At 38.1% G+C, this 25,139-nt stretch overlaps 15 protein-coding genes across 15 annotated transcripts in view; 6 read left to right on the plus strand and 9 right to left on the minus strand.

Annotated features, from left to right (window-relative positions):
* Positions 1 to 53: 53 nt before the first annotated feature.
* On the minus strand, positions 54 to 1,563 carry C9374_004820 (uncharacterized protein; the record flags this gene model as incomplete). Its single annotated transcript, XM_044694502.1, has 3 exons — positions 54 to 516; positions 566 to 1,004; positions 1,071 to 1,563. The coding sequence occupies 3 exons, from the start codon at positions 1,561 to 1,563 to the stop codon at positions 54 to 56; spliced, it is 1,395 nt and encodes a 464-aa protein (XP_044548532.1).
* Positions 1,564 to 2,048: 485 nt separating this feature from the next.
* Positions 2,049 to 2,813, minus strand: C9374_004821 (uncharacterized protein; the record flags this gene model as incomplete). Its single annotated transcript, XM_044694503.1, has 1 exon — positions 2,049 to 2,813. The coding sequence occupies one exon, from the start codon at positions 2,811 to 2,813 to the stop codon at positions 2,049 to 2,051; it is 765 nt and encodes a 254-aa protein (XP_044548533.1).
* Positions 2,814 to 2,907: 94 nt separating this feature from the next.
* Positions 2,908 to 3,941, minus strand: C9374_004822 (uncharacterized protein; the record flags this gene model as incomplete). The annotated part of the gene is made up of 2 exons (XM_044694504.1): positions 2,908 to 3,442; positions 3,496 to 3,941. The coding sequence occupies 2 exons, from the start codon at positions 3,939 to 3,941 to the stop codon at positions 2,908 to 2,910; spliced, it is 981 nt and encodes a 326-aa protein (XP_044548534.1).
* A 42-nt stretch (positions 3,942 to 3,983) lies between these two features.
* C9374_004823 (uncharacterized protein) lies at positions 3,984 to 5,747 on the minus strand (the record flags this gene model as incomplete). Its single annotated transcript, XM_044694505.1, has 1 exon — positions 3,984 to 5,747. The coding sequence occupies one exon, from the start codon at positions 5,745 to 5,747 to the stop codon at positions 3,984 to 3,986; it is 1,764 nt and encodes a 587-aa protein (XP_044548535.1).
* A 223-nt stretch (positions 5,748 to 5,970) lies between these two features.
* On the minus strand, positions 5,971 to 7,668 carry C9374_004824 (uncharacterized protein; the record flags this gene model as incomplete). Its single annotated transcript, XM_044694506.1, has 1 exon — positions 5,971 to 7,668. The coding sequence occupies one exon, from the start codon at positions 7,666 to 7,668 to the stop codon at positions 5,971 to 5,973; it is 1,698 nt and encodes a 565-aa protein (XP_044548536.1).
* Positions 7,669 to 8,184: 516 nt separating this feature from the next.
* C9374_004825 (uncharacterized protein) lies at positions 8,185 to 11,200 on the plus strand (the record flags this gene model as incomplete). The annotated part of the gene is made up of 2 exons (XM_044694507.1): positions 8,185 to 8,330; positions 8,494 to 11,200. The coding sequence occupies 2 exons, from the start codon at positions 8,185 to 8,187 to the stop codon at positions 11,198 to 11,200; spliced, it is 2,853 nt and encodes a 950-aa protein (XP_044548537.1).
* Positions 11,201 to 11,356: 156 nt separating this feature from the next.
* C9374_004826 (uncharacterized protein) lies at positions 11,357 to 14,735 on the plus strand (the record flags this gene model as incomplete). The annotated part of the gene is made up of 2 exons (XM_044694508.1): positions 11,357 to 11,551; positions 11,814 to 14,735. 2 exons carry the CDS (start codon positions 11,357 to 11,359, stop codon positions 14,733 to 14,735), a joined length of 3,117 nt encoding a protein of 1,038 aa, XP_044548538.1.
* Positions 14,736 to 14,828: 93 nt separating this feature from the next.
* C9374_004827 (uncharacterized protein) lies at positions 14,829 to 15,773 on the minus strand (the record flags this gene model as incomplete). Its single annotated transcript, XM_044694509.1, has 1 exon — positions 14,829 to 15,773. One exon carries the CDS (start codon positions 15,771 to 15,773, stop codon positions 14,829 to 14,831), a length of 945 nt encoding a protein of 314 aa, XP_044548539.1.
* A 177-nt stretch (positions 15,774 to 15,950) lies between these two features.
* C9374_004828 (uncharacterized protein) lies at positions 15,951 to 18,194 on the minus strand (the record flags this gene model as incomplete). Its single annotated transcript, XM_044694510.1, has 1 exon — positions 15,951 to 18,194. One exon carries the CDS (start codon positions 18,192 to 18,194, stop codon positions 15,951 to 15,953), a length of 2,244 nt encoding a protein of 747 aa, XP_044548540.1.
* Positions 18,195 to 18,352: 158 nt separating this feature from the next.
* On the plus strand, positions 18,353 to 19,426 carry C9374_004829 (uncharacterized protein; the record flags this gene model as incomplete). Its single annotated transcript, XM_044694511.1, has 2 exons — positions 18,353 to 19,148; positions 19,194 to 19,426. The coding sequence occupies 2 exons, from the start codon at positions 18,353 to 18,355 to the stop codon at positions 19,424 to 19,426; spliced, it is 1,029 nt and encodes a 342-aa protein (XP_044548541.1).
* A 136-nt stretch (positions 19,427 to 19,562) lies between these two features.
* On the plus strand, positions 19,563 to 20,777 carry C9374_004830 (uncharacterized protein; the record flags this gene model as incomplete). The annotated part of the gene is made up of 1 exon (XM_044694513.1): positions 19,563 to 20,777. The coding sequence occupies one exon, from the start codon at positions 19,563 to 19,565 to the stop codon at positions 20,775 to 20,777; it is 1,215 nt and encodes a 404-aa protein (XP_044548542.1).
* A 216-nt stretch (positions 20,778 to 20,993) lies between these two features.
* Positions 20,994 to 22,091, plus strand: C9374_004831 (uncharacterized protein; the record flags this gene model as incomplete). The annotated part of the gene is made up of 1 exon (XM_044694514.1): positions 20,994 to 22,091. The coding sequence occupies one exon, from the start codon at positions 20,994 to 20,996 to the stop codon at positions 22,089 to 22,091; it is 1,098 nt and encodes a 365-aa protein (XP_044548543.1).
* Positions 22,092 to 22,170: 79 nt separating this feature from the next.
* Positions 22,171 to 24,014, minus strand: C9374_004832 (uncharacterized protein; the record flags this gene model as incomplete). Its single annotated transcript, XM_044694515.1, has 2 exons — positions 22,171 to 22,364; positions 22,418 to 24,014. 2 exons carry the CDS (start codon positions 24,012 to 24,014, stop codon positions 22,171 to 22,173), a joined length of 1,791 nt encoding a protein of 596 aa, XP_044548544.1.
* A 235-nt stretch (positions 24,015 to 24,249) lies between these two features.
* C9374_004833 (uncharacterized protein) lies at positions 24,250 to 24,498 on the plus strand (the record flags this gene model as incomplete). The annotated part of the gene is made up of 1 exon (XM_044694516.1): positions 24,250 to 24,498. One exon carries the CDS (start codon positions 24,250 to 24,252, stop codon positions 24,496 to 24,498), a length of 249 nt encoding a protein of 82 aa, XP_044548545.1.
* A 260-nt stretch (positions 24,499 to 24,758) lies between these two features.
* C9374_004834 (uncharacterized protein) overlaps positions 24,759 to 25,139 on the minus strand; it is a gene marked incomplete at both ends in the record, with an annotated part of 537 nt that continues 156 nt past the window's right edge. Inside the window, one exon of the mRNA XM_044694517.1 lies at positions 24,759 to 25,088. Coding sequence (XP_044548546.1) covers positions 24,759 to 25,088 — 330 coding nt within the window. The remainder of the gene's footprint in view (positions 25,089 to 25,139) is intronic.

The following is a 25,139-nucleotide window of genomic DNA, read 5'->3' on the forward strand; positions in this document are numbered from 1 at the left end:
TTGACATGAATTAGCTCATTTCACATCACCTTGTAAATTTAAAGTTTTTTACATTATTTATTTTCAATGATTTCGTTAATGGCTTTATCGAAGAGTTGCCTCACCTGATCAGTATCAGTTGAATTCAAACACTCAATGTGATTCACTCGCTTCTCTGAATCAATAGAAAGGAATTTTTGGCTAATGTGTTGATAAAGTTGATTTGCGGTCATGCCATCTTCAACTCCTGGAACAATGGTTTTAAGGAAGGACATTTTGAGGCGAGGCAATTCCTGTTCCAACTCATCGAGATGCGTGAAAACAACCCAGAAATGTTTGACATTTTTGACCGCATCAGACCTTAACCATTCAGAAAAGATGGCCAATGAATCGTTCAATCGATTGAGCTCCTCATTCTCGTAACAAACTTTGAAAAAATCGCTCAATGAAATTAGGAACCAAATACAATCTAATGGTTGTTTCTGGAACGCCTTCCCCCACTTTTTTCTTTCGTTTCTTTGACCTCCAGTGTCCACTCTTTTTGAGGTTTGTTTTGTGAGCTGACATATAAATTTAACAAACTTACACTTTAACAACGTAAGAATTCATGTAAACAAATGAGGATTCTACAATTCCCGTAGTTTTTTTCTGGAATAATACCACGTCGTAATCAGTCGGTGTATAATCGATGTTTGTCACTCGATCATATTCGCGAAAATAAGGAGTTAAACAACACAAAAATAGAGAACTGAACCCATTATTCGTTTCCAAAATTTGTCGATGCATTTGTTCGTTAAAGAACTGCTTCCACTTTTCAGCTTGTCGAAAGACCTCTTCTGAAATGGATATCAAAGCAAATTCATTTCCTTGACATCGATCATTGGTAATTTGCAAAAAGTCAAACACGGTCTGTCTCAACGCAAACTCTAAATCATATCTACCATTATGCAACTCATACGCAAAATTATACAAAATTTGAAGAATCTCTGACCATATCACCACTTTGGCTTGCTTTTTTTCCTTCTCTAATATTCCATATTGAGTTATATGTTTGTTGTATCATCACAAGACTTGTTCAAAAAATTACGAACCTGAAAACCCTCCTTCATAAATTAACTTTCTCTGTTTGAACAAGGAAGTCTTTCCTGAACCTCCACTTCCCAACATGAGAATACCAATCTCTGGTTTCATATCATCACTCAAAGCGCTCGCATTACTGAAACGAGTGGTAGGATCATAATTACTCGCAGAGCTATTGGTATGATACAAAAACGATTCATTATGACCTGAAGTCGGGCTCGTGCTGCCTGTTGTTGGGGAAGTGCTCAAATTCGGTGAGAAGGTGGATGGAGAACGAAACCTATTGTTGTTGTTGTTGTTACAATGTTCTGAATCTCCTTGTTTAAAGATACTCGCTCCTCTGCGAGGTGGTGTTTGTGCAGGCTGTTGCTGCTGGTTGTTGTTATTGGTGTTATTGGCTGTTGTTCCTACACTCGAGTTTCGTCGCCGAGATGCACCCGTGGTGGTTGCTGAGGTGCTAATGGGCGTAAAGTCGGAAGTATCAGTACTGGAACATTTGAACATGATGATGAAGTATTTTGAAAAAGGTCTTGTAAGGATGAGCTCTATAAACACTCGAGTGTTTCTTCTTCTTCTGATGAAAAGGATGGCTTGAATTGCTGCACTGTAATCAATCTACACCGTGTATGACTATGTTGTGTCTCAATGCTAATCTTTCTCTCTTTTTTACTGCTCTTTACGAGTCTTTTTAATGTCTCTTGACAGTAGCATCGGCTGGCGGCTCATTCCTTCGATCAGAGACTGCTGAGCGTTTTACCGAGTGAGTTGACTAAAAGACAGCCTCAGTCAACCAGAATCGCGGAGAGAGGAGTTGCAATACAACGAGAAAATTTCGCTCGCTAGAGAGATATCAGTAGTTAGTAACTCTGTGATACTGATATACCTATAAAAACCTGTCAGGCAACTTCAATAAGGGAATTGCGAATGAAACGGAGCATTGAGTTGTAAATGAAGCGAGAATGCTCATCTCTTCCAATCTCAACGCAATCTCAAAGGTGAATATTAGGAGTAAATAAATCTCTCCATGATTCAACAATTGAAATGCGAGAATTGGGCTTTTTGGTTTCTTGTAATAGAAATTGATTGGCCGATTGTTGTGTCGATTTTCTGCAGGCCACACAATCGAGAGGAATGATGACTCTATGTCCAAGTTTTGCTAAAGCTAAGGACGAGCTCTTCACACACGAGTTTGATGTGACTCCCATGACTACTACAAAACTTTGTTCTTTCTTGTTGAACTTTTCAAGTAAGGTATGAAAATTTTCCATGGGTGTTTTGTTTGGATTGGAAGAAAGACTGTTGTCATCCATTGTAGTTTCTGTATTAATTTCCTCAAATGTTATTAAATCGTCGAGAATTGAATTTTTTGTCTTGATCACTCTGTAATTGAAATATTCGATTGGAATGGTGCATTCTTGTCCATGGGAGGTAACACACAAGTTTTCAAGACCAGAAGTTTTAAATTGTTTGTATTCGTACTGTGATTGGCAACACAATTGTTGAACTGAATACAAATCTTTCAGCTCTGCATGATTGGGTAACTCGTCTTTACAAAATTTCAAACATTCTATAATTTTCGGAGGCACTTGCAAAATAGGCTCCACATCCTCACGACCGTAGGTAGCCACAAAAATACTATCTTTATCATCAACAAAATCCCGCACGATATCAATCGTGATGAACAAATAATTTCTTAACGGAATTTTGGTTTCAACAGCGTGGATGGCATTTTCAACTTGCACTTCCGAAAGCATTTTTTTGTTCTTTTCCAATTCAATGAAACACTTGGAAAACCAAACCACTTAATCATGAAGAAGAACCAAACTTTGATGAATTCAATGTAAAATATTAATAGCTCAAATTGTAATACTTTTTCACGTGCAATTCCTTTTTGTGATGATGAAAAACTGCCTTAAATGTATATTCATAGTGAGCTGCTCCAGCGTTGAAAACGATTGGAACCCATGTGAAGCGATTCGTGCAAGAATCAATTTGTGTATCACTCCAGAAATATTCGTCATTTTCGCTGGTCTCTACGAAGGAATGATCGTCCATCTGTTCAAAATAACAAAACGGTTTCACTTGTGACAAGTCTAATTCCTGGTCATGTTGATCTTGTTCAGTGTTACATTCTTCGCTGATGTCTGTATTGAACTCTTCACTACATGCTTTGTGAAATGGATGGCATTGAATAAAAGGTGAAACTGCCAAATAAGGTTCGTCATGTTCAGTACCTGTTACCATGTGTAAAATATCTAACCTGTTACGCAAAAGACAAGAGCAAAATACAGCCAATGAAATCACACGAGCACTCAATATTTCATACTTTGAGTTACTGTGACAAACAAGTATTTTGTCTGTCCATGGATTGGGTGCATATTCACTTTGAACTATTTCAGCAACCACAATGGATGGTACTACATGCAATGAACCTACCTGTTACTCAAAATCGTGAGAATGGTCGCTAATTTTGCAACTAAAAACTGCTTTTCTCTGTTTGGATCATGATCATCATCAACATCACTGGTATTTCCGTCCACACGTAAATCTTCAGCAATTTTATAGATCGCAACTTCCACTAAATCTTCTTCAGCCTCTGATAGTACTGGAATATATTCTTTATAAATCGGAATGCTCCTCATTAAATCCTGAAATATATTCAAATAATAACGATCACACTCGGGTGAATAAATATCACGAAATAACAGTTCCCATCCACACAAATCCATCATGAACAAATTCTCGCACATTGTTTTCCAAACAGCATTGCATGATGAAACGGAATACCATAATCGATTGACAAGACAGCATGAGGAGAGTATTTGCTGTGGAGTCAGGAATGATATCATGCAAAACAAATCATCAGCACTGAGTTTGGCCATTTTTCTAATGTTCGAGCCGTGTGCCTTTTGGATTTGCGTTTTTCAAAATTGAGTTCGTCCCAAGTAAGCTCCATAGTAGCAAAGTTCCATTCTCGCTCGATACAACTCATCACTGTACTCTGAAACACACCCATTGCATTTAAGAGCTTCCATCACAAGCTCTTCATCCTTCTCAAACTCGAGATTGACCATACGCAGTACAAACCCATTACGTTTCACAGCTTCCAACAAGAGCTGTCTGTCTACAGAAGATGAGATGGGTGTACAGAAGGGGTTTTGTCTGACAATCTCCAACACAAATTCCTTGTCAGAACGTAATTCCTCAGGTACATGATTAAGAAGGATAGGACAAAATTTGGCAACTTGTAACAAGAATTCCTTACTCCTCAAATGATCGTGTGAGAGATATTTCACACAATGCATATGCTGTTTGATTGCCTCTATTAAAATTTCTGGGTCTTTTTGCATCTCATCTGATACAAATTTGATGGCATTAATTAATCCTTTTTGTCTTACAGCAGCCAGCACTACCTCTCGATCATTCTTCAGCGTTGTTGATGCATATTGTATCGAAGCTCCATCACGTGTGACAGCCGTTAGAACAACCTCTTTATCGTTTCTAAGCTTGGTTGATGCAAATTCAAGGACACCAATTGAACCATCATTGATAGCACGAATAACAATTTTTTTGTCTTCTTTTAGCTCTTCTGAAACGAATTCTAATAACAATCCATTTCTCTCCACAGCATGTAAGGCAATTACTGGATCTGCTCTCAATTGTTCTGATAAATATTTAAAAACATTGGAATTTTGGGTAATGGCTAGTAAGGCAATTTCTTTGTCATTTTGTAACTCGTCAGAAGCAAAGAAGAGTGACATGCCATAATTTTGAACTGCTGCTAACACAACATCTCTATCGCACTGAAGAGCGCTCGACGCAAATTCCAATAAATATCCATAGGTTTGAACTGACTTTAACACTACCTCTTTGCTGGAATAATCAAAAACATCAAGTTCTGGATACTGTAATCTGAGAATGGACAACATAAAATTACAATCTTTAAGCAAATAATCTGGTGCATAAATCAGATTGTTCGAGTTATGTTTGACAGCCTCAAATAAAAACTCTTTTTCGTGATGAAATGATATTACCCCGTCGACCGCTTCGTGATCATTTTTGACAGCAGCTAGTACAATCTCTCTGTCGTTTTGAAACGCTTTGTTTTTCACATACCAAAGAGATTTTCCGTGACACTGTACTGCCTCCAAAATAAATTCTCTATTGTTGTGCAATTCATGTGAAGCAAAGGAAAGGGCCTGTGGTTGCTGTTTAATTGCAGTCAGTACAACTTGTTTGTCGTTCTTTAACTCTCTAGCTGCAAATGCAACCTCAAGGCCACGTTCTTGAGCAGCTTGCAGCACAAAATCTCTATCGCGTTGTATTGCTGATGAGGCATGTAGTAATCCAATTTCGTGCTTTTTAATATGATTTAAAATAAATTCCTTGTCATTCATAAACTCGACTGGAAAGAAATGAGTATATTTAAGTTCTCTATTCTCCATCCATTTCTTTTTTCCAGCTTGTTGGAATGTAAACTTCTGTTGCAATAATAATTCCATGCTGCGAATTTCGTGATTATGGAAATTATGATCATCTGTTTGGAGAGAACAATTTGAAAAATCTGTCAAAACAAGGCTCACAACAGTTTCATCGTGGTTTATCATTTTCCGAAATAATTTTTGTTTTTTGTTTGCACTGGGTGTTGTAATCATCGCTCGATCAACTACTTGTTCTCTTTTGGCCATTTTTTTGTTTTTGGAATCTAAACGAGTTGTGAAAGTGTTGAGTTAGGAAGACCTTCATACCTATCAAATTGCTTTATCAGTTTCACGAGATGTTCTACGGCCTCATATGAATGTGCCCACCTCCTCGTGTGCTGCTTTCTCTGTCATATGATTTCATGGAAATCCAGAATGTATGGCCTCTCTTGTTGAAGAATTGTCGTCATTGACACAGTTTACATAAGCCTTAACGAACAGACCAGCTCAATGATCTTCTCAAAGATCCAGCCTCTCCTCCCTCATATACTGACTCATTCTCCAAATTAATACTATTGTAGCTCTTACGTTTGTGACCCAACTCGAGTCGTTTCGAATGATTATTGTTCATGGCGTGAGTCGCTCGAAGTTTACTCTTCTCAAAAGCGGCCTTCAGTTGTCGCGCTTTCTTATACGCAATATCAATTGAATTCGTTTCTTCATTATTTAGCCTAAACTTTCGTCCATTCTTCAGTACACAACACACGAAAAAAAGAGCATGCTCATAATGGCCATTCCCATCCATTGCTTGCGTTTCCTTCTCAACGTCAAATGATGCAATCTCAGAAAAATCAATCGAATCAATATGGTCGTGTGTATGTTGCATTTTCACGATATGAAGTTGTTTGTAAATATGAGTATTCTCTGGCGATGATTCATGATAGTACGAGTAGGTCTTTCGTGCATTCTCAGTAGCTGCTTCATCGGCGAGAACATTCCTAGGGAGACAACCCTTATAGAGAATTTTACGTTGCCCACTCGTATAGAGTCTCTTCTCAATTTTCATACTGTGATGATCGAAAATAATGTATCTAGAAATAGAGCGTTCTCGTCCTTTCTTTTTCAAATACTTGTAGAGTCGATAGAGTGCAAATGGAATGGAAAATAGCAAGAGAGGAGGGATGAGTAGGGAGCCTAACACTATTAACAGTGCATCCACAAGCATGGATGAATCAATTCGTTTTTCTCCTTGCAGTTTTAAGCAAATATTGTTGGTACCCATTTCACTCACGATCTCAAAGGGAAGGCCAACTCCAAGAATTGGAACATCACTGCATGATTCTAGTGCTGGTTTTGTGGAGAGCTGAGGTGGTTGTGCAAAGTCTTGATGAGAAGAATTTGGTTGTTGATTTTCCAGCACTTGTTGTTCCAAGTCTGTGACAACTGACTGGTGCTGGTTTTGTAAATGGGTTGGAATTTCAACCTCTTCCTTATTTGAAACTTTGTAAAATTCTATAGCAGTATTGTCTTCATTTGGAGTATAATAAATAGGGGTGACATGATTTGTGTAATCAGCGTCAAATAATTGCGAGTAATTGGTATGTTGAGAGAGAGCACTTGTAGGAGTTGGTACTGCTCTAGGAGAGCCCTGTATCGAATAATCTAGTGAATTTCTAAAACCGGGTTTGGAGTGTGGCCAAATTTCTTCCATAGAACTAGATTTTTGAATATTTGAACTGTACAATTCATCCTTTTCTTGTTTCCGAAATGCAAATAGTTTGGAAAGCCATTCTCGTTTCTTTTTTTGTGGTTTGCTGCTAATGTATACTGCAGGTAAGTCCTGAGAAAAATCTCCCTCTAATAAATCGTTCTCGAGCGTGGGCGAAAACATTTCATTCAAGACTCTGTCAAAATCCTCAGAATATCTCCGAAGCTCTTCAATAAAATCCTCTCTTTGGTCAAAACTATGTGATCTTTGGCGTCCAGAGCTTTGTGACATAATACTTCCACTGTTGTGATTGAGATGATGTTTTTTGTTGTCGGAGAGGCCAGTACCATGATTCGATTTTACATTTTGAATTTGTAAATTAGAATCAAATTTCTTCTTGTTATCAGACGAGGAGGAACCTTTTCCTCCGCCATCTTGTTTTTTGCTTGTTGTCGGATGAAGAAATTCAGAGGGCATCATCTCGACTATTCTGTAGTTCCGAATGACATAAAAATATGGGTAATGAGGAAATAACAATTGAGATATCGTGCTTGGTTGACCAATATGGATCAACAATCTCAATTGTATTTTGTAGAAGATATTTCAATGAATGTCCTGCTGCTACAACAAGAGCGGTTGAAACGCTCGGCTCAACAGGCAATAAAGTGATTCTTGAATATTTTCAAAATAAAAAACGAAACTTGTGCGAACAATTTTTTTTTGGAGAATTTGCTCATGAAAGCGTGAACCAAAAGAAACTGTTGTGTTACGTGTTATCTTGAGCGTAGAAACGGCGAATCACATCTCCCGAACAAAAGTCAAGAGAATCATCAATAAGAGAGTGCTTAAAGAGATTCCTATCAACCGATTCTGAAAACAGCTTATTTGACCTTACCTTCAACTCTTCGATCTCGTAGAGAGAATAATTGATTCAGGAATCCAAGCTATTTTTATTTCCATCAAAAAATTTTCAGCTAAAAAAATAATCAAAAACAAATGGCTTCCTCTGCAATTCATTCCGCTGCTGGTATTCTTTCCCTATTGGACGAGAATGACGCCGACCTTCAAAGCGTAGCCCTGAAGAAGTTGGATCAAGTCGTCGATCAATACTGGGCGGAAATCTCTGAATCAGTTCGTAAATTGTAAGTTGTAGCAGCAGAAAGAATTGGTTGTATTAATTTTGGCTTGATCTTGTGAACGGAACGATTCGAAATTTGATACAATCGTCGACACACTCGACGGAAATGAAAAATTGATGCAACATGAATAATCACTTGGATTTAAACAATGCAAACAATCATATAGAGAGTCATTGTATGAGGATGAAAAATTCCCAAACCGAGAATTGGCTGCCTTGCTTACTTCGAAAGTTTATTATCATCTTAATGAGTTTGATGAATCACTTCAATTTGCTCTCGGTGCTGGAAGATTATTTGACGTCAGCAAACAAGATGAAGATGAATATGTGAATAAGATAATTTCCAAGTGTATAGATTCTTACATACAAACAAGACAAAACAATGGAAAGGAAGATCCAAGGTTGACTGATATTGTTGAAAGAATGTTCGACAGATGCATCCAAGAAGGCGAATACAAACAAGCTTTAGGAATTGCCATTGAAGCTAGAAGATTGGATAAAATCAGGCAAACCATCAAAACAGCAAATACCACCGAAATGTTAAATTATACTTTTGACGTTGCCATGAACCTCATTCAATTGAGAGATTTTAGACAAAATGTTTTGCGAGAATTGGTGGATATTTATATGGAAAACAAGGAAAATGTAGATTATTTTGCAGTGACACAGTGTTTGACATTTTTAGATGACGCAAAAGCAGTTGCAAATATTTTACATCAATTGATCTCATCCAGTGATGTCAATGATATTGCTGTAGCTTATCAAATTGGCTTTGATTTGCACGATCGCGCTCCTCAACACTTTTTAGTCTCTGCTCGTGATGTACTTTTACAAGATCCAAAAGCAAAACAAGAAAATTCTCCTCTTGCCAAGCTGTTGACAGTTCTCTCTGGAGAAATTACAATTCAACATAATGTGGACTTTTTATTTAGACATAACCACACTGATCTTCAGGTTTTGAACAATATCAAGAGCTCCTTCGAGAGAAACTCCATTCTTCACTCTGGAACTGTTACTGCCAATGCTTTCATGCACGCAGGAACCACTGTCGACAAATTCCTTAGAGACAATTTAGATTGGCTAGGAAAGGCCAACAATTGGGCCAAATTCAGTGCTACAGCAAGCTTGGGAGTGATTCAAAGAGGTCAAATTAAGGACAGTCTCACCATTCTTAAACCATATCTTCCTGCTGATTCATCTACAGCCACTACATCAAGTGGATCGAATGTTTACTCTGAAGGAGGTGCTCTCTTTGCTCTTGGTCTCATTCACTCCAATCACTTGGCAAATGACATGACTGAATATTTACTCAAGATTGTCAAGAACCAACAAGCAGATCCAGTGGTTCAACATGGAGCATGCTTTGGTTTGGGTTTGTGTGGAATGGCAACTAGCGAGGCTGAATTGTATGAAAAGATGAAAGACATCATGTTCTTGGATAACGCTGTATCTGGTGAGGCAGCAGCCATTGGAATGGGTCTCGTCATGTTGGGAAGTGCTGATGAGAAGGCCATTGATGAAATGTTAAACTATGCTCATGAAACAGCCCACGAAAAGATTATTAGAGGATTAGCTATTGGTTTGGCTCTCACTGTTTACGGAAGAGAGGAGGAGGCAAATACTCTCATTGATAAGTTATCCAATGATAAGGATCCTATTCTCAGATACGGTGGCATGTATGCCATTGGTTTGGCATTTGCAGGTACTGGCAACAATAATGCCATCAGAAAATTGTTGCAAGTTGCCGTCTCTGACGTGTCGGATGATGTGAGAAGAGCTGCTGTCATTAATTTGGGATTCCTTCTCTTCAAGACACCAAAACAATGTCCAAGAATTGTCTCTCTTTTGGCTGAAAGTTATAATCCTCATGTTAGATATGGTGTTGCTCTTTCTGTGGGTATTTCATGTGCTGGAAGTGGTTTGAAGGAAGCTTTGGAGCTCTTGGAACCATTGGCTTTGGATCGGGTGGACTTTGTTCGTCAAGGAGCCCTCATTGCTCAATCCATGGTTTTGATGCAATTGAACGAAGTTCAAGAGCCAAAGACTGCCGATTTCCGCAAACATTTACAAAAGACATGGTCAACCAGAGGAGAAGAGGTTATGTGTAAATTAGGAGCTATCCTTTCCGCTGGTATTTTAGATGCTGGTGGCAGAAATGCAACAATTTGCCTACATAGACATGGAAATAACAAGATGAGAAACATTGTTGGTCTAGCTCTCTTCACACAATACTGGTTCTGGTACCCATATTTACACTTCTTGTCTCTTTCATTTGAACCAACATCTGTTATTGGATTGAACACTGATTTGCAAATGCCATCCCAATTCACTTTCAAGAGCAACCAGAAACCATCTTACTTTGCTTATCCAGTATCTTTGAAGACAGAAGAAAAGAAGGAAGAAGTTGCCCTTGGTCCTATGGCAGAATTGTCACTTTCAGCTAAGGCCAGAGTAAGAGAAGAAAGAAAGAGAAAGAATAAGGGTGGTGACGGAAGTGCCACTCCAGCAACACCTCTCCTTTCTCCACTCACTCCACAAGTGGATGCAACTAAACAACAAGCAACAACCACAACTGAAAATAAGGAAAAGGAAAAGAAAAAGAAAAAGAAGGAACCTGCATTCGAAGTGCTCACCAACCCAGCCCGTGTTACACCTTCACAACTTTCCTACATTTCATTTGACCCTTCTAACAGATATACACCAATCAAGCTTTCTCTATCTTCAGCAACCTCTGTTGATTTGGGTATTAATTTGTTGAGAGACAACAATCCTGGAGAAGCCGCAGAGATTGTATCACCACAAGCAGGACGAACAAGTGAAGCAGAAAAGGAAGAAAACGAACCACAGCCACCTGCCAACTTCCAATGGCCTTAAATGCGTTACATGCAACAATTAAACATCTCACCGATAAATATTTTTAAAAATTTAATACCCTTCTGCAAGCAAAAGGAATTTTTAAACGAAAAAAAATTGTTTAACACCTGTCCTTCACATTTACACACAAGCCTCTTCTCCGAACACATTTCAAAAATGATGATGACAAGCACTCCATCAGCAGCAACCAAAGCCACCTACAACAAGGAACAATTACTACACTTTTACAGAGCAATCAGTTCCCAAATACAAGAGCCTCCAGAAAATTTAAAACAATTTCCCGTAATTCTTTCAACCAAATTGTTACAGCCCGTGAATGAGACTAATCTTCACCTTTTCGATACAGACTATGTAAGTAATGAATCATCAATTAGTATTTGTAACATTCAAATCTTTTCTACATTTTACTACAATGTTCCATCAATATATACAACCACAAACGGAACAATTTTATGAAAATTTCATCATCATCTGTTGATCATTTTGCATTCATTATTTTATTCATGATGATAATGTTATGATTGATTCATGATCAACATCTCATCATGACGGATGAACACAATTTTACCTGTTGATGAACAAAATTATCATTCACACACAACCTAAATAATAGAATATTAATCCTGATACTACCTTCCCACCAACATCCACCAGAGGTCGTGGACGAGGCGGTCGAGGAGGAAGTAGACGTGGAGGAGGTATTATTGGTGGAACTAGTGGAGGAGCTAGTAGCAGAACCGGATTTAGTTCTTCCCTTTCTCTCAACACGAACAACTTGTTGGGAAGCACAAGCAATTCAACAACATCACCAATGATAGGAAATAACGGAACATCAAGCCTCTTGTTGGGAAGAGGAATTGGTGAGAGACGCGGTGTTTCAAGATCATCACCAAACACCAATAGTCCAATCTCAAGACTTCCTGCGTGGGCTCTTGATGATGAAGACTTTTCCGCAACAACAGATTCTTCAGGCTTGCATTTATCTTCATCAACATTTGGAGCAGCTGGCGGTACAACATCTTTGGGAGATGATGAGGACACTTTTGGAACAACAGCATCACCTGCTTCTGGAGCATTCTCCCTTGAGAGCATGGCTGCAGCTACAATGAAAATGAACGAGACTTGGAAACATCAATTGAGCAAAAACAAAGTTACCTCTGACATTTCACATCTCGATGAAGAATTGGAGCCGTCCTCCCAACAAGGAGACGATATTGATTGGGATTCTCAATGGTACTACATGTCAGAAGATAATGAAATGAAGGGACCTTATTCCTTGCAAAAATTGAAGGAATGGATGGAATTATCCTATCTTCAGTCAGACACAATTGTTAAAGAGGATTTGGACTCGTCATTAACTCGAACTCTGGGAGATGTATTGAACAATGTCATGCCCAAGAGTGATGAAACGAGCGATCAAAAGCCAGTCACAACTAATACTTCGGGCATTATGGCCTCTGAAAGCCCACTCATGAGCAATTTATTAATGGGATCATCTTCCTATGGACTTTCTTCTGTAGTTTCTCCAACATCTCCTCTACTTTCAGGTACAAGTGCTAACACAACCTCTGGCGGTATTGGAATGGTTTCATCATCCTTCAGAACTGAGAGCTCTACCACTCGACTCGGCCTTAATGAGCCATCACCATTTTTGTCCAGTGGAACATCTTCACTTCCCATGAATACACCTCTCCAGGGCTCGTTGTTGACTTCACTGAGTGGAGAAAAGACGCTCACCCCAACAACCACACAACCACCAAGCCTACCAATCACTCCAACTCCAACTCCTACTAATTTATCTCAACCATTTTCACATCCTTGGGGATTTTCACAACACCAGCCACCATCCATGGACCCATCAACCTTAAGTCCAATGATGCATCATCCTCACCACGGTTATCCATTTATGTCACCAGGTATGGTCAACCTTCCTCCGTTCAATATGCCTCCATTCATGCATCAACAAAATGCTTGGGGCATGCCTTCCAATATGTTAGGATTGGGTGGAAATATTCCCCAGCCAGGTCAAATGCCTGTAAGCGTCACTGATATTGAAAATGAGCTATTATTTGTTCCTCAACATCCATCTGTGGACTCCTTCCAACAAGCTACTACTGTGCATTCTGAGGCTATGGGCACAGATACAGTTCATCATCACGATGAACAGGTTGAGCAACAAGTGTTGGGCACTCAAACTACTGTTCAATCACCTCAGCTTGGCTCTTCTACTCAAGAAGACAAGTCTTCCCATCAACAAGAGGAAGAAGAAGACGAATCTCTAGCTGCAGCTGAAGATCATGCCCACAGTCCTCAAGAAGAAGTATCTAAGGAACAGCAACACGAAGAGACCCCTCAAGAAAAGACACCCAAATCAAAGAGCAGTAAGAAATCAGCAGCGGCATCCTCTGGTAAAAAGGAGTCAAAGGCTACTACTTCTACTGCCACCACCACAGAAAAGCAAACCAAGAAACAACCAGAACTTCCTTCATTTAAACCAGAACCTGTGTTCAAATCCGTTCCACCTTCTGAGGTTGTCAGCTTTGCTGAGCCTCAAAAGAAAGAGGAAAAGGGTTGGGGTGTGACTGCTACGGCAACTACTGGACCTGTACCAACACTCAAGCAAATCATGGAACAACAAAAGAAAGAATCTAACAAGTTGAACAAGGAAACTCAACAAAAGAAGAAAGAAGCTGAACAAACTAAGGCCGTCAGCGCAAATCCATGGGGCGTTGTTAATGTTGGTTCTGTGACCACACCTTCCATTAAGGAAATTCAAGAGGAAGAGGCCAAGAAGAAGAAGCAAAATGCTCAAAAACAAGCTCAAAATCAAGCTTCAGTACTCAAAAAAGCAACTGGCGCTTCTGCATGGGGAACAACTACACATCAGTTCAAGGCCATTCCAAATGATGCTACCACTTCATCAACCACCTCATCCACACCTACATTCTTTGGTTCTTCTACTCCAACTAGAGTTGAAACTAAAACCTTCCAATTCCAAGCTATTAAGCCACAACCAGTCACTTCTACCATCACCACTACGACCAATTCCTCCAACTCTCCAACTGAGGAAGAAGAAGAAGAGTCTCCATTCTGGGAATATACCGCTCCTGCTGCTGCCACTCCAGCAGTTGTTATTACCAACGCCTCTGATAAGAAAAAGAAAGACAAGAAGAAAAAGACTCCTTCTAACGAGAAGCCTACTTCATTTGCTAGCTCTGTTGGCACCACAACCTCCACCGCCTCTTCTCAACAAACATCAAGCATGGCTTCCACCGGTTCCTCTGAAGAGTTGAGCGTTTCACAAGAATTCAAAGACTGGTTCAAGAAGGGACTTAAAAAGTTGAACAAGTCTGTAGATCCTCCATCTTTCATGAACCTTTTATTGTCACTCAACAGCGATAAGGAGATTGTGGACTACATGTCCGAGTATATTGGAAACTCTTCTGCTGTTCAAAAATTCGCTCAAGAATTCCTCGCTAACAAGTCTTTTGAAACTCTTCCAAGCAACAATCAAGGTGGCAAGAAGAAGAAATAAATTAGTATTTATTATTTTTATGACCATGATCATGTTTGTTGGAAACCTATTGCATATTTCTCTTTTAGATCATACATCATATTACACAAATCTTTAATCACTATCATGTTCAACCACTTTCATTCTGGAGAGTCTGCTCCTCAATCGCTTGTCTTCAACTGTGGACTTGTGCTTTTCTGGAGAGTGTGATTTTTCAAGCTGTGTCGAATGTTCTAAAATGGTTTCCTTCACTTGCAACTCATGTTCGTACAGTTTCTTGTAAATACCTAATTCCATGGATGTTGGACTTCCTTTTGGAACCTTTTTGGGTGAAGATCTGGACGCGATGTGCTTCCCTACCTCAAACCATTGATCTTCGAGTTCGTCCACGTCTAGATCTTCTTTGTTGTCATCACCAATTTGTTTAGGAAGGGTGATTGTCGAAGAAGCTGAATTATTGTTTCCTTCCACTCCCCAAAAATCAACATCTTTTGAAAATAATTGTTTTTCGAACTCGGTTGCTGGAGGAAGGTTAGAGAAGAAGATATTCTCTTCGTCGCTATCTTGGTCGTCTATGGAGGGCAAGGTGTTATTAACCTCCTTGTGCATTTGTGCGTATTTAATTCGCACTTTTTCCACTTGTTTTTTCTTGTTTTCTTTGAATTTATGGTTGGGAGATTGAGCAGGGGCTTTGAGAGAAGGTTTCTCAAATGAAACAGAAGCTGGTGGTGTCACAAAACTCCACTGATTCCAATCAAGCAAGGCATATCTTGCCCTACAAATATCAGCATTGAAAATGCTTGAGTCAACGTGCTCCAATTCTCGAACATACAACGTCTTTAAAAACTGTACAAATTTTTGAAAAGAAATGGAAACCTTTTCAAAATCAAATTGATGGTGTTGGACCAATCGCACCAACTGATCATTCATTTCTTCCATACAACGTCGGACCGACTCCACTCCTTTCAATGAAGTCTTTGTGGACTCATTCCGAAGGGAATGATGATTATCAATTTTCATTTCCTGCATTGAGGATACTTGAAGTGTTGTTGCGCTCATTTTTTTTTGTTTGATACAATGAAAAAATCGTAAAAATGAGCGCAACTGTTGGTTGTTGTATGTACGCAACACTCAACTTGAGTGTGTCTTGTTGAATATACCAAGTAGATATGCCCGAAATTCGGTTTCATCATGCTAGAGAATGGACGTTCGGGTTTAAAAGTTCGCTCCTTATTACTATTGCTCTTCTTCATGATGATATTGTTCTTGCTGTACAGGAAGTTCCTGGGTGGCTGATAACGTGGTAGAAGGTTGAATCAATGATAACATGTCATAGTACCTCATACTGGACTCCATTTCTTCAGTTTCCTCAATGTTAGCCTGTTCAGTAATGAGATCCTCAAATGGGCACAAGAGAGGGTATTGGCTTAGCATTTCAAAAGGAACGGAATAGTAATAACGCGCATATCCTTGCGAAACGTAAGCCTTGTTCGTAATTCGTGTCGCTCGGGAACCCATCTCAAACATTCTTTGAATCAATTTCTTCCATCGCTGAACTTTGGTGTTGGTTTTAAGCGACTCGAGAAATTGTTCACTGCCATCAAGAGGCATCTGTTGGGAATAAAACGAAACGAAACGGAGCAATACAGATGAAATTGGATCGGTATTGACGGCATGACGATGATAATCGATGGAGTGATCTAAATGGTTCATAATATATTCAACTCGTGAAACGTATTCCCTTTCATCCATGGATCTATTTTGTTGATCTACAAACCGATAAAGAATTGAGCATGGTCCAGCAAAGTAATAGCTGTCACTCTTAAAGAATGAAGTAGCCTCATTAAGATTAATTTTTCGTTCCTCAATGCAAAACTTCCAGAGTAGCCATGAAGAGCAAAAAACCACACATGTCACGGCAGCATTGGCATTAATCACGTTTTCTCCCTTGTTATAAAGCTTTTCAAGAAGTCGAATGAAATCAATCAATTCTTCGTCAGAAATGGGATGAGTTCTAAAGGAGTTGGAACCTCTGTGTTCATGAAGTTTGCGATAGTCATGGAAAATGGTGTCGATTGTGCTTGGAATGTCAAATTGGTCATAAAGACCCCAATCCGAAGTGGCCTTAATTAACAGCTCATAGGACATGTGGTGAATGAACTGATGTCTCACAGGACAGCGTGATATCAAATAGGAGGCCAACACGTCAACATCCGATTTGGAGAGAGTGTTTGGTGGTGTTGCAGAATAAGGTGGTTGCGATTTTACGTGTGACATGAGGGATGGAAATTCTTGAATCCAAAATCGCAAAATTCGCTCAATTTCACTCACATCATAACTCATATGCAATAGAGCAGTGAATTGTGGCAACAGGAAATTGATAATATCTAAATCCTTAATTGACACAGTTTTAAATTTCTTGGAATTATCGTCTCTCTGTAATTCTAGCTTCAATTCATGCATGAGTGATTCGTTGAGAGTGTAGTCGCTCAATTTAAATGCTCCTTCTTCCAACAATCTGAAAATATTCACTGGATATTGGAACTTGCTTGTCGAAGTTAACTCAATGATGGGGTTCACTAACTTGGAATTGAGTTCCTGGAATTGATCTCTTTCATTGGGAGCGTTAAGACCTGCAAAATACTTGTCCACATGTTTCATTATGTGGTAATAATCTTCGAAAAAGCTTGCAATCAGAAATGGTGATGCCTTTCGTTGAAGATGATATTCCATGTCTCTGTGATCATTCGAATCAGCGATAAAATTTTCTTGAGAGAATGCAACCACCTTCTTCCACTTGATGATCAAAGGATTGGTATCAGGATTCATCACCAGTAAGGTTTGATTGCCGTGCTGTCCGAGTCCAAAATTTTTCAATGCACTACAGTAGGTCTCTGAAAATTCCTGATGCAATTTAGAGGTTGCTCTTCCTGTCACCTCCTTTTTAGCAATGGTGTAAAAACGATATCCGATATAGAAATCGACAACTCCTCCTGTTTTTTCAATGATGCTGTTGGCTGTTAATTTTTGAGATTGTTGACCTCGTTCCACTGTGGAAGATGTCACATCATCCTTTTGCTTATCCTCCGATAAGGTATTGGCTGGTAGTTGTGGATGGTGATTCAAATGCAATACATCCTCTTCATCCTCTTTCAACACAGCTCCAACTTCACACAAATGTTTCTCTCTCAAATACATACTCTCTGCCTCTTTGACATGAGTTTTAATTTTTTCATTCAATTTCCTGATTTGTCCTTTTTGTTTGGAGATTTGTAATTTATACAGGTCATGAGAGAGTTTGGCTTCTTCTTGCCAAACTTCTTTTTTGAGAAAGAAAGCAAATCTCATTCTCCACAAGGCTTCGTATCTGGCCATAGATAGACAACGTTTGTTGAGAAGGAGCATCTCGGAGACTGTTTTCAAGTCTTCACAATACAGCATGATGGAGAATAATAATTCATCAGGAAGTTGATCGATCATTTTTTTTAACAGTGAGTAGATCTGAACATAGTTTTGACGGCTCTCGTACGAAATTTATGCATGACAGAGTGAGTGTATGAAATTGAACAATGCACGAGTGTTCTGAAAGAGTTCTGTAGTTGGTGCACTGTGAACTCTCAGAAAATTGCGAAAAAAAAATGTCATCCTCCGATCCATTCATCATACTCATCATTGATAGTGAACAAATTCATTGGGATCAAATCTTCTCAGAACAACCAGATTTTATTTCAAAATACAATATTCAGATCGAACAGACCACTTGGGAAAATATTCTCTCTGTGACCAGTTTCAATGAAAATTTCACATCGAAAAGTAAACGTTGTGAAGTGACCATGAGACCTTACAAGACCAAATGCAGTCATAATGAACAGAGAAACAAACAGAGAGTTTGTCGTCCACAATTTGTTCTGGTTCGGAAATTAGTTCAGGGATTGAAAATTGATCAACACGATTATACCAATCATTTACTTGGAATGATTCATTGTAATTTAGATTCCGTCAATAATTTAAAATCTATTTATTTGAATTTACAACGTCCAATTATTCATGGAATTTTGACTCAAATCAGAGATGACAAGGGTTATGATAAATTTCCATTGATCGATCAGTATTATTATAGCGAACCTCATACTATTTTATTTACGCCAAATTCGAGTGAAAACAAGGTCGTGTTAAAAGTTGGATCCGCTGAAGCAGGGTATGGAAAGGTTCTCTTAAATAACGATAGTGGAACACTGCGTGATTTTGCAGGTGTTGTAACTCGTTACAATGACTTTATGACATGTGAACCATTCATTTCCAATCGAAAGTGTGACATTAGAGTTCAGAAAATTGGAAAGAATATTCGAGTGTATGAAAGAGTGAGTTCCAATTGGAAAGGTAATGTTGGAAATTCAATTTTGAAAGAAGTTGAAGTTAAGAAGCATTACAAAGGTAAGTATAACAGCAGTTTCATATACGATGACAGTATTGGAAAAGATTGGATCAAATGGGTTGATGAAGCCATGAAGAGAGAAATTGGCTGTGAATTAGATATTTTCACACTCGATGCCATCCTTGTTGAAACTATCGAGACAGGAAAGACCACTCCAGTCATCACTAAAGAATATATTTTAGAAATTAATGATTCTGCATCAGGACTAGCTCCAGAAAATCTCGAAAAGGATTTGAGATTGATCCGAGATTTAGTCATTGAAAAAATTAAAAAGTAAATAATATAACGTGAACATGTTTGAAAACATTGGATCAGTAATTGGATACCATTTGTATGACCATTGGAATATAAAGATATTTCAACAGGTTTGTTCAAACACAAAACAGATTTTTTCAAAAAGAAACCTTAAAAAAATGAGACCACGACCTCCGTTACCTTCTCGCTCTGCTAAACCTTCTTTATTGAATTCCAGCAATGATGATCATCTCATGAGCACTCGGAAGAAGGAGGACACCGAGTCAGATGTAAAGCACGTGGATAAAGAACAAATTCCTATCATTATTTCAACGACAACGGATCAGTTGTCAGAAGAGGATGATGAGGAACAATCATCAGTTATTATTAATAATGATGATGATGATAATGACGAAGAAGAGGAAAAACCTTTTCTGAACCGTCAACAAGGTAATAATACCCAACAACAAAATAGATTATCCGTTCCTATTTCTGGGTTTTCTGTGAATCATAATTCATCAAATCCGAGTAGTAACATCAATGACACCACATCCCTTCCCACGCATCAAATATCGCTTACAGCAACGGCACATCCACAAGGAAGCAAGAGACGTCTCTTACACAGAAGAGTATTGAGTGGAAATAATCAAATGAATACTGCTCTCAGGTCACAACAAGGTGCAATTGCACAAGTTGGATTTAAAGGAAAGGAAAAATTAATAGGATCTACCAATGACTCCTCACTTATTTCAACAAATTCTTCACTAGCATCTTCACAACACTTACTTACTACATTTCAAGTTCAATATTTACAGCAAAAGAACACTATTAGAAGATGGCAATGCTCATTTGTAATTTCATTGATATTTGGAATTTTAATTGCTTCATTAATATCTGCATTATGTGTGATATTTTATGTGTTCAGGACCCCTTATGTGTATATAGACCAAATTTCCATTACGAAAATACCCCAACATTCCGTTATTGGATTCTATTTAACTATTAACTCGTATAACAACAATTTGCAAACTGTTTATTTAACATCAATTAATATTGACAAGATATGTGTTAAGGACATATCAGCTCAAACCTCCTATGATATTTTGGCACATCCCATGTCATGGGATTTGGAGGGCAATGGAACAAGTGTGGCAGTGGAGCAATTTTTAGATACAAGCTATTACCTTAGTTTCAATTTAAACTTGACAAGACAAGGCCTTAGTCAAGATGTCATCTCTAAAGTGACTACCCTTGTTGCTGAGAGTGTGTATTCAACTTCATATGTGGAATGGTCATTTAAAGGAAGAGCCAAAGTGAAACTTGGGAATGTCTTGTACAAGACTATTGGTATGGAAAAGGAACAACAATACTTTTTGTTATCTACTCAATCGTGAAAACCATTCATGAAGAATCGGATGACATTGGTTTTAATTTATATGAGACCATCCAATCATGCAAATTCTAGTAGACATGCCTTCATTTAAATGAACAACCTTTTACGCTTGCAAGCCATTCCACACAAGAATTAGGAACACAATGCTCTTGCTGGAACATTTGTAATGAGAGTGATACGTACGGAGCCAAATGAGTATTGAATTTAATTAAAAAAAATGGGCACACAAGATGGCACTCAGCAAGTGATTATAGAGCTCTCTGACATGATTGTCACAGATCCATCCCATACAGATGATAATTATTACAAAAATTTAATTGATAAATTTAATTGTGAGATGAGAAGAAGTTGCTGCAGAAAAAGAAAGCAATCAAGTCCTATGGGATTTGAAATGCAATTTCAACTGGTTCACAAATTCGGAACTGGAAGGAATGGCAATTCTCAACAAGAATTACACTCACCAACGGATATTGCCATTTCCTATCATCATTCCTGCATTCTCATTAACGATCAACAAAACAGAAGAATTCAATTATTCGATCTTGTGACAAAACAATTCAAAATCTCTCTCTTACAACCTCTTGGAAAACACTCTTTAACGATTGCCCTACAAGAAAATTACAATAATTTTGATCAAGATGCATTACTCATTGGTTGTAGCAAACACATTCAAAAACATGATTTACAAATTTTGGTACGGAGAGGAGGCAATCGGGTGTGTCTAGACGCCCTTCTCTGGGAAGCCAAAGAGAATTTGCAACAGTATGACATGAGGGGGTTGGCTGTGAAATATTCCTTTACGAATTCATTGATTTTTGCAGCTTGTGTTAATCCTTTTTCAGATTTGAGTAGTCAAATTGCAATTTTAGATGCAACAACAGGTCAATGTATGCAAACCTTTGCATTTGGGAAATCTCCTCGTGGAATGTGTTTTTCTCCTCGACATGATCTTTTATTGGTTTGCTCCACTCATGAAAGTACAATTTTAATTTTCCAAGTCACACTGAATTCAGGAACGAATGAAGAGAAATGGGAACAAATTTCACAGTTTGGAAAATGGGGTCACCACGAAGGTGAATTTCATCATCCTCGTTCGATTGTATTTAATGCAAAATTCGGTCATTGGATTGTCTCTGATTGGTTGAACGGCAGAGTTCAAATTTTTAATGAGAAGGGTTGTTTTGTCAAAAGTTATGGGAAATATGGTGATTTGGATAACCAATTCAATGGTCCCAGTGGAGTTTGTCTTGATGAGGAAACAGGTGAATTGTATATTTGTGATGGTGGAAATGATCGTGTATTGGTTTTCAAATAAAAAGTTTTTAATATTGCGAACAAGGAAGGTTGTTTGTTTTTGTAAGATCACTTTTCTACGACGTCTTTTCCACAACTTTTTATCTTCTTGGCCTCTGAATAGAAATGGTGGTCAAATGTTTGAAAGTGGAGAGTTTTTCTGCAGTCACCTCGTACGCGTTTGCTCCAATCACATTTCCTTGCATTGAGAGCACTCGCAACTTTTTCAAGTGCTGGCTCGAAGCAATAGCGAGAGCCCCTTTCGTTGCAATGCAATTATATGGCACATGTAGCTCTATTACAAGTTGTGACTGACACCATTCAATCAAAATAACTTTAAAAACATACCTGTCAAGTTTTGCATAAATTCGCTCGAGGCAATGGCTTGTGCTCCTTTTGTTCCAATGTTGCAATTATGAAAATGTAAAAAAGTTAAATTCTTCATATTGGCGCTGTTAGCAATAGAGACTCCTCCTTCACTGTAAATTTGAGAGTTCCAACTCAGATCGAGATGTGTCAAACTTTTCAATGGACATTCACTCTTGCACAATGCCACAACGCCATGGTTGCCAATTCTATTATGATCCAGCTTTAACCTTGTCAACTTGCTTAAATATTGGCTGGAAGCCAATGCCGAGAGTCCTTGATCACCAATTTCATTGTGACTTAAATCCAATTCTTTAACATTCCTTAATCGAGAGCATTGTGACATCAATACAGCGCCTTCTGCCTTGATACTGTTGAAGCTCAAATCTATACATGTTAATTTTTCAAAATGATTTGTCGAAATGTAATTATTAAAAAATAATGTACCGTCCAACTGGTTGTAGCGCAAACTTAAATTAGTTACATTTAGAAGGTGTGAACTCTGCATAATAAATGTACCTGCTTCTTCGTGGATATTACAACCAATCAATTCAAGTGTTCTGAGATGTTTTGAGCTTTCGGTCAGTTCTTTCATACTGGTCATATCAATATCGTCAATACTGATCGACAAGTTGTGTAAATGGTTTTTGAAAACGCTCGAGGAAATAATTGTTATCGATTTCGTTGTGATGCAAGGCTTGAGTGTCATAGAAAAACGCTTTGAATTTCCAATTAAATTCAATTCTGTTAAATTACACATTGACATGCTTCTACACAGAGCCTCAACTGCTTCATCATTAATGCTAGCATAGGCCAAATGTAACTTTCTAAGATTTTTTAAATATTTGCTTGAGGTAATATACACAACGCCCTCAAGACTAACCTTATTTCCGTTTAAATTCAAATCAGTAAGATTTTTCATGTTACTACTCTGGGTCAAACATAAAACTCCTTCAGGTGTAATATGATTGCCAGAAAGATCCAATGTGGTAAGATTTGAAAGTATCTTACTATTTGCAATTGCTTCAACTCCTGAATTGGTCATCAAATTTGCCCTCAAATAAAGCTCTCGTAAATTGGACATGTATGGACTTGTAGCAATCATCAATGCACCGTCATCTTTGAGCTTTGTAGCTCCAACATTCAAACATGTTAAATTAGACATGAATTTACTCGACACGAGTAAATAAATGACTTCCGAAGATGACTCACAATTCTCAACTATACTATTTTCAGAAATATCCAATGATTTCAAATTGTTCAAATATTCGCAACAGGCTAGAGTGTTCAAATGATCTGGTCCCAGTAAATTGTTTGATAAATTTAAGCAAGTAATATTTTGAATGAATAGGTGAGGAATCAAAGAATTTGTTTGTGCTGTTGTACCACCATCATCTAGTAATAATTCATCCAATCTCGGACGCAAACAAAGATTTGAATAATCCAAAGTGAGAGATACTTCTATGGCTTTTAAATTCCACTGCTTGGAAACGAGTCTACACACTGAAATAATAAATCTAGATGTTAGAAATTGATACATTTGAAAAATCATATCATCAGCCATCCATGGATTGGTCATCTTAATATCTTGGTGAATGGAGGCTTTTGAATTTGGTGTTTTTTTTTAATTTGTAAAAGAACATGATGAGAACTGTTCCCGAACCTTTCTTGTTCATTCTTTGAAATCAAGTTCCTTTCCTTTACCTCTCTTTTGCATAAACAGTAGAACGAGGTGAGAAAATGTTTATTCGTTGAGTTGAAGGAATGGTTTTAATGAGAAGCAACGTGCAATTAGAATTTTGAAATTAAAAAAAATGGCTTATTATGACGAAATTGAAATTGAGGATATGATGTTCAACGAGGAGGAAGGTACCTATTACTATCCATGCCCATGCGGAGATATATTTTCAATTTCTTTGCAAGAGTTGGCCAATGGAGAAGAGATTGCTCATTGTCCGAGCTGTTCTTTGGTGATACGAGTGATTTATAATCCCGAAGATTTTAAACAAAGCGAGGAAGAGGAAGCGGAGGTGGAAAAGGAAGTTGAAATTGAAACCGAATAATTGTGATGTTTTGGAATATAGTGATGATGTTGTTGTTATTGAGAACAATTTATGGGTATACTGAAGGAGTTGTTATCATCACTCAAAGATTCCGATTAACTACACAATCATAACCGTTACTAGAGCAATTTATTTGAATTCCCCAATAGCCATGCGCACTAGGTCCTCTCTCTGCCACAACTTTTGACTGGCACAACTAACAGTTTTTAAATTGAATAATAATTTATTGAAAATGTTGAGCTGCTAAAATTAATAAATATTTAAAGAAGAGTCAACATGTTCTCAGCAGTGGTCTTTTCTAATTGACCTGGACTCTCTTCAACAAACAATTGCTTAACAGTTCCATTTTCAACAAGCATAGCATAACGTTTGCATCTCTTTCCCAAACCAGCAGCAGTCAAATCAATTTCGAGACCAACTTGTCTTGTGAATTCGCCAAAGGGATCAGCAATGAATTCAATGTCGACATCTGGGGCAACCTTTTCCTTCCATGCCTTCATGACAAAACTGTCATTGACACTGACACAAATCACTTTGGAGATACCCTTTTCTTTTAATTGTTTCAAGTTGTTGATATAACTTGGAATGTGCTACAGACATTTGATTCCATGAATATTATTGACATTTTCAAGAAAGGCAAT

Source organism: Naegleria lovaniensis (assembly GCF_003324165.1).
Source record: "Naegleria lovaniensis strain ATCC 30569 chromosome Unknown tig022, whole genome shotgun sequence".
NCBI lineage: Eukaryota > Heterolobosea > Eutetramitea > Acrasida > Naegleriidae > Naegleria > Naegleria lovaniensis.